This window comes from Elephantulus edwardii, unplaced genomic scaffold (genome assembly GCF_000299155.1).
Source record: "Elephantulus edwardii isolate Elephantulus edwardi_28Jun2011 unplaced genomic scaffold, EleEdw1.0 scaffold00410, whole genome shotgun sequence".
Lineage (NCBI taxonomy): Eukaryota > Metazoa > Chordata > Mammalia > Macroscelidea > Macroscelididae > Elephantulus > Elephantulus edwardii.
The window spans coordinates 22,352-30,207 of record NW_006400160.1 but is presented as its reverse complement, the minus strand read 5'-3'; the positions used below and the strand labels follow the sequence as shown (position 1 = coordinate 30,207).

Below are 7,856 nucleotides of genomic sequence, written 5' to 3'. Positions count from 1 at the left end.
ATGGATGGGTAGGTAGATGGATGGATTGATGATTAGATGGACTATAAATGTCTGTATCTGAATCTACACACACACACACACACACACACACACACACACACTGCATTGGTAAAAAAATGGACAATCTCCTGAATAGGTACCAGGCAAAGGAAAAGAGGAAGAGAGGAGTCAATATCCATACATCTAAGTCAGGTGATGGGAAAGACGATATACCATAAGAGATTGATCAGACTTGGTTAGGAATGAGTTCCACCAATAAATTCTATTTCATAATGTTTAAAGACACTGTGGGCGAATGCTCAAAGGACAAGTTGGCCTGGTTTGTGATCTTTTTAAAATTTTATTTAATTTCTTCTTTTTAAAATTTTTTTTTGCTCAAAACGCAATCAATGGGTCAATAATGGTCTGTCCTCAGGTGATCAGCTCGTGCACGGCAGCCACCAGGGGGCGCTGCGCCATCTTGGAATTCTCCTCTAATGTTGAGGAACTCTGGTGATTGTGGGTTCGAGTCTGCTCCCAGGAACCTCATAAAAAAAAACAACAAAAACCCCCAAAAAAACACCCAACCGCGCTGGAGCTCTGTGGCTGGGGAAAAAACATGCTGAGCAGCCTGTGAAGAGATGTTCTGCTACCTGTTTGTCTGTCTCGCTTTCTCCATCTCTCTCTTCCCATCTCTCTCTCTCCCCTTTCTCTCTCTCTCTTTCCATCTCTCTCTCTCCGACTCTCTCTCAACTGTCTCTCTCTGTCTCTCCCCATCTCTCTCTCCTCATCTCTTTCTCTCTCCCCCATCTCTTTCTCCCTGTCTCTCTCTCCATCTCGCCTCTCTCTCTCTCTCCTCTCTCTCTCCAACTCTCTCTTTCCGACTCTCTCTCCCCCTGTCTCTCTCTGACTCTCTTTCTCCATCTCTCTCTCCGACTCTCTCTCTGTCTCTCCGTGTCTCTCTCTCCGTCTCTCTGTCTCTCAACCGTCTCTCTCTGTCTCTCTCTCCCCTCATCTCTTTCTCTCTTTCCCCATCTCTCTCTTCTCTCTCTCTCCCCCTCCATCTCTCTCCGACTCTCTCCATCTCTCTCTTTCCGACTCACTCTCTATTTCTCTCTCTCCGACTCTCTCTCCATCTCTCTCTCCGACTCTCTCTCTCTATTTCTCTCTCTCCAACTCTCTCTCCATATCTCTCCATCTCTCTCTCTGACTCTCTCTCCATCTCTCCCTCTCCGACTCTCTCTCTCTCTCTCTCAACCGTCTCTCTCTCCATCTCTTCTCTCTCTCTCTCCATCTCTTTCTCCGACTCTCTCTCCGACTCTCTCTGTCCATCTCTCTCTCTCCATCTCTCTTCTCTCTCTCCCCCCAACTCTTTCTCCCATCTCTCTCTCCATCTCTCCCTCTCTCTGTCTCTCTCTCCCCAACTCTCTCTCTGACTCTCTCTCTCCCCATCTCTCTCTCCATCTCTTCTCTCTCTCTCTCCGTCTCTCTCTCCGACTCTCTCTCTCTGTCTCTCTCTCTCTCTCCATCTCTCTCTCTGACTCTGTCTCTCTCTCTCCGACTCTCTCTCTAACTCTCTCTCCCCATCTCTCTCTGTCTCTCCATCTCTCTCTCTCTCTCTCTCTCTCTCTCTCACACACACACACACACACACATCCACACACGTACCAAGAATTGGAGTCCACTCCACCACAGCTGGTCCTAGGCCATATCTGGGTTTGCTCGACCTATTATCAAGTGTGTCCTGATGCCCAGAGACCTCAGAGATGCACAGAAATTTCCTGAACAGAAATCCTGAGCCGTCTTCATCACCTCTGATAGGTTCAAGTCCACCAGTGAAGCCATGGGGTCAAGGGCAGTCCATCGCATAGACTGACACGGTCCAGCCCATGGCTGCGGTCACGGTGCCCATCCATTTCATGGACGGTCTTCCTTTCTCTGTCTCTGACCCTTCACCTTCCCCAGAAGGATGTCCTGATCCAAGGATAGACTCTCTTGAATTTCCACACCCCCTATGTCAGATGCCTATGTTGCATAACTCCTTCTTAGAATGCTCTGTTTCCTGACTCTCTACAATACCCATAGCCAGAGGTACAGCTCTCTGGGGACATGGTTTGACATCTCCAGGTCTTCCCCCCTCCTCCCTATAAGCTGTGAAGGTGCGTGAGGCACAGAGAGGGAGGACTGGTAGGAAGTGGTGGGTGGATGGTAGTCATTTGTGACAGATGCAATCTCTCTTTCATCTGATGGCCCCACTCTCCGGTCCCCAGCGAGTCCCCACCCACCCTCCATGCCCTCTCTTCTAATCTCCACTCGGAATCAATCTCAGAATCGCCTGAGAACTGGAAACCGCACCTCATCTCTGCTGAGCTGGCCCCTTCCCACACCACCAAGAGCAACCCAGAAAGGTAGGGGAAAGGTTGAGCTGCTTGAGGAGGTGCTGTGACATCAAGGAGCAGTTATATTGTCCCCTCATTGTCCAGGAGGAGAGGGCTGGGGGATTAAAAACATTTTAAGACACAAGATTGGGGGGGGGCCCAGAAAGGATGCAGGATGTTTTGTGCAAACTGTTGCTTTAAGAGGCCAATCACGTGGACTCAGAGAGACCCTTGTGAGATGCAGATCTGAATCTTCTCCTGCCTTGAGCCATTCTCACTGTCTCGGATGTCTGAGGTCAAGCATGGAGTGGACAGGGAGATAAACCTGTGGACAGATGACCGAGTCTGTGGTCATGGCCTGTTCACATCTGTGGTAAGCACATGGTGACCACATATCCAGTAGCGTGAGGCCAACATGTTTGTGTCATCTTTTGGTCCAGCCTGGGGCGAGCGTATGGTCCCATCTGCGGTGGACACAGTGGCTGTGGTCAGCATGTGGACATCCCTCTGGGAGGACGGACACCAGGAGGGTCAGCTGGGTGTTGGCAGAGGACTGCAGGATGATCAGCATCAGGGTGGCTCTGAATCTTTTCTCTGTCAGTCTGGCTGCAGCCTGAGTGTCCTGCATACACACACATGGTCACTACTGATGGATGTTCTTCATGCGGTCAGCGTGGGGCAGGGTTTGGAGAGTGTGTGCCCAGTGCATGGGGCTGGGCGCTCCCCATGGGGAACCTGGGGGCTCAGACCACACCTCAGAGATCACCAGAGGGTAGGGCTTGTCGCTAAAGGGCAGTGCTGTGGAATCTCCTGGCTCTGCTCTCATCTGAGCTGCATGCGTGGACAGTGAGATGGAAGGGGTCAGGGCCCACAGTACACAGGAGTTCCTGAGTTGACCCGTTAGAGAAAGGAGATGCGGTGTGACAAAAGAGATGAGAGAGAGAGAGAAGAGAAGAGAAGAGAGGGAGAGAGGGAGAGACGGAGAGGGGAAAGAGGAGAGAGAGAAGGAGAGAGACAGGAGAGAGAGGGAGAGAGGAGGAGGGGGAGAGGGAGAGAGGAGAGAGGAAGGAGAGGGAGAGAGGGGGGAGAGGGAGAGAGAGGAGGAGGAGGAGGAGGAGGGACACACACACAGAGCAGGCTTATAGGGAGAAACACACACACACACACACACAAATACATACACATACAGAGAGAGACACACACATAAACACAAACACACACACACACACACACAAATACATACACATACAGAGAGAGACAGAGACACAGGAACAACAAGTGATTGCAAAGACCATGGCCTGTATCAGGCGCACCTTAGTCTCCAGAGTGACACCGTTGCTCTTCAGTACCCAGGAGAGGTCCCTAACAGCAGCAGGATCCCCAGGTGCAGTGTATGTGTCAGGGGTCAGGGAGGGATGTCAGGGGTCAGGGAGGGAAATAAGAAATCAAAGGCCTGTGACAGGTCATCAGGAAAGAATCAATGGCCTTTCCCACCTGGCCTAACTAAAGGCTGACCCCTAGCCCACCGTGGACTGTCCCTAGCCTTCCTCTGGACCCTCAAAGCCCTGCTGTCAAAACCAGCCCTAATGCCTTAGGCGGTGTCACAACACTAAACCTCCGGGTCGGTATTTCCGCCTTTGTTTCCGCCCGGAGCGTTTTGTGTGAGACACTTTCGAGAGGAACCCGACTGCATTAGGCGGTGCGACAACACTAAACCTCCGGGTCCGCATTTCCGCTTTCGTTTCCACCCGGAGGGGTTTGTGTGCAGAACCCGGAACAGTAACCGCCGGAAGTAGCTTCACTCTGCTTCGTTCACGCGTTGCTGTTATTTTGGCGGGAATTTTAGATTTTTCCTCGATATTTATCGTCACTGTCGAGGAGTCACGACCCCTGAGCTTCCCCGACGGCTCCAGCAGACGAGTGTCCGGAGCGGCCCTGCTCCCGGGTGTCCACGGGCCGGGAGGTGAGTGTGCGCGGACGACCAGGGTGGTGGTCAGTCCCAGGGGTCAGGAGGTGGGATTACGCAGAGGACCAGGGTGGTGGTCAGTCCCCGGGGGTCGGGAGGTGAGTGTGCGCGGACGACCAGGGTGGTGGTCAGTCCCCGGATGGCGAGTGTGCGCGGAGGACCAGCGTGGTGGTCAGTCCCCGGGGGGTGAGTGTGCGCGGAGGACCAGGGTGGGGGTCAGTCCCCGGGGGGTGAGTGTGCGCGGAGGACCAGCGTGGGGGTCAGTCCCTGGGACAGGAGGTGGGTTATGCAGAGGATTACGGTGGTGGTCAGTCCCCGGGGGTCAGGAGTTGAGTCTGCGCGGAAGACCATGGTGGTGGTCAGTCCCCGGGGGGTCGGGAGGTGAGTGTGCACACAGGACCAGAGCAGTGGTCAGTCCAAGGAGGTGAATGTGCACGGAGGACCAGGGTGGTGGTCAGTCTCCGGGGGGCCGGGGGTGAGCGTGCGCGGAGGACTAGGGTGGTGGTCAGTCCCTGGGCCAGGAGGTGGGATTATGTGAAGAATTAGGGTGGTGGGAGGTGGTCAGCGGGGAGGACCAGTCGCTCTACTCAGCGCTTCACACCCCTTGCCACAGGGGGTCACCACGCGGGCCTGGGAGGGAGGCTGGGACAGAGGCTTTTACAAAAGTCCTCACCTCCCAGAAATGACACGATTTTGTTAGAATCATAGGATTCCGTATTGATAGAGCGTGTTGGTCAAGAAAACAGAACACCCAGCTCAGTGAAATCAATCAGAGTTCTCTAGAAGCTTCCACAGTCATCCAAGCTGCAGGGTGACAAGAAGCAGGAGAGGAAAGGTCCCTATTATGAGCCGAAAGGTCATCTGAAATCTTTTTGTGGCCATTTACCTTGTCTGTTTGCTTGATAAAAAGATGTGATCACCTTAGCATTCATCCTTTACCTCTCGCCTTTAAAATGGACTTGATTGTTCTGTTGGGAAAGCCTTCAGTGGATGTGAAATCTTGGCAGTGGCCAGTCACCTGTCCACACCTCATCTTTCTCAGTGTATCTGCTTCCCTTTAGTTTTAACCATTTCTTTTCTTTTTTTAAAATGCTGTCCTTTGATGTGTTCCCTCTTGGTTGGTTGGTTTTGCTTGAAAAGGACACGAAACCTTTTCCACTTTTAAGCACTTTGCTGTAGCCACGTTGTGGCAGCATCCTGGTCAGTGGCTTCTAAGTGTTGCTGGCACAGGAACAGACAGTAGTGGCTCTGATACATAAAGTTCTCCATTTCATTTTGTGAAGACCCACTGCAAAGATTTGAGAAGCGTTGATGCTTTGATCAGAAAACAGGTGCTTGTGTCCCCAGCATCCCGTCCGGCAGAGATCGCCCACTGGCTGTGTCCTCTTTATGATCTGCTTTGACCCAAGATGGACCAGGATCACATCTGGGTCCAGAGCAACTGGAGTGGCCTGGATTGCCTCTCCCACAGTCTGGATGAACGTTGCTGCCTGGAGGACGTCAGGGTCCTCCATTCCTGCCTGGTGAAGGCTGCTGTCCTTCTCTGCTCGGGGACGAGGGCATTTTCCCATCTGTTATTTTGTTCATAGAAAGAATAGGCTCCTGAAACTGTGTGCAGAAAAGACTGCTTTGGGGCGATCATGCTTCTGATGACTCCGAAAATGGGTATTTTTCAGGTTTCCAATCGATGGTATTTTTATGTTAATGATTTCCTATTTTGCATAAAAGTTTTTTTCTAATTAATGATGGCCAGTGCCGGTGGCTGAAAGTGTCCGATGGTCATTACACAGTCCTGGGAGGAAGGCAGGGACTGAGGCATTTTACACACATATACTTGGACCAAGAGGCAGTAGTCAGAACAGAGCAGGGTAACACTGCATGGTTCAAAATAGGGAAGGGTGTACGCCAGGGATGCATCCTGTCTCCATACCTTTTCAACATGTATGCAGAGCAGATTATCCGAGAGGCTGGGCTCTATGAGGAGAATTGTGGCATCAGGATTGGTGGAAGATCTAGCAACAATCTCCGTTATGCAGATGACACAACCTTGCTTGCTGAAACTGAGGAGGACCTCATGCACTTGCTGCGAAGGGTCAAGGACTGCAGCCTTCAGTATGGACTAAGGCTCAACGTCAAGAAGACAAAGATTCTCACCACTGGACCAATTGGCAGCGTCAAGATGGATGATGAAGAGATTGAGAGTGTTCACGGCTTCACTTTGCTCGGCTCCACAGTTAACACTCTTGGTACCAGCAGTCAGGAAATCAAAAAGCGTATCGCGATGGGAAAGTCTGCTGTTAGGGACCTCTCAAACGTACTCAGGAGCAACAGTGTCTCTCTGGAGACTAAGGTGCGCCTGATACAGGTCATGGTATTTGCAATCGCTTGTTATGCATCAGAGAGTTGGACAATGACTAGGGAGGACAGAAGGAGAGTGGATGCTTTTGAGCTGTGGTGCTGGAGAAGGGTACTGAATGTACCCTGGACTGCCAGGAAAACAAACAGATCCATCTTGGAGAGGATTAAACCAAGCTGCTCCTTGGAGGCAAGGATTCTGGGGCTTCATCTGACATACTTTGGACATGTTGCCAGGAGGGACGGGTCCTTGGAGAGGGACATCATGCTTGGGAGGGTGGAGGGACAGCGCAGGAGGGGAAGACCCTCTATGAGATGGATTGATTCGGTGACTGGGGTAATCGGGATGGGTGTGTCAGAGGCGGTGCGGTTGGCGCAGGATAGAGCAGGGTTTAGAGCTGTTGTGCATAGGGTCGCTATGAGTCGGAAACGACTCGATGGCACATAACAACAACAACAATCTTTACGAAATCAGTTTGCCCTGCATGAACTCATGTCTATTAAGTTTTACTGTCTGAACCGAAGTTGACATTTGTTTTCTTAAGTGACCATATTTGGATCCCAATACTTCCGCCTAAAATGACTCCAGAGTAATGTCAGGGGTTCTCCAAAGAGTTCTTAGAAAATCGCTCTTCCTACAATAATGGAGTTTGTGATGAGGTTCTTTCTGCCCTGCTTTGATGCTTATGTACTTAAGTCGGGTGAAGACTTGACAAACATGAGTTGGAAGGAGTGTGTGTGCTGTGGACCCTGTTTTCAGGAGGACAAAATTTTGGAAGAGTTCTGTTTTGAGCTCTTGCCAGTGGTTAGATAGACATTTTTCTATACTCTAGGAAGAAAAACTATATTCACCAGGGTTCATTTTTAACCTAAAGCTTCAAGGCGATGCAGAGATGACAGTGTGTGCGGTGTGGTGGGGTTGACATACAGGTTGTTCTCACAAAGATTCTCTCTTTTCCAAAAGGAAACAGTCTCCTTGGAACACTGATGTTTCGTATTAGCAGTGATCAAAAGGGAATGTTGGTCATGAGAGCCACATGGAAAGCCTGTGTGATGAAACGAACTAAAATTCTTTCAAAGAATTCAGAGTCTTTCATATTACAGTCTTAGTAAGAATCAAGCAGGAGAATAGATCAGAGGGAAAAAAGGTTTTGAGATATATATGTGTGTGTGTGTGT

General features: G+C 50.8%; 1 protein-coding gene across 1 annotated transcript in view; it reads left to right on the top strand.

Moving 5' to 3' along the window:
- Positions 1–4,320, top strand: part of CRLF2 (cytokine receptor-like factor 2) — a gene marked incomplete at its 3' end in the record, with an annotated part of 39,035 nt that extends 34,715 nt beyond the window's left edge. Inside the window, exon 9 of the mRNA XM_006902413.1 lies at positions 4,204–4,320. Within this exon, the coding sequence (XP_006902475.1) occupies positions 4,204–4,320 (117 nt within the window). The remainder of the gene's footprint in view (positions 1–4,203) is intronic.
- Between the last annotated feature and the right edge of the window lie 3,536 nt (positions 4,321–7,856).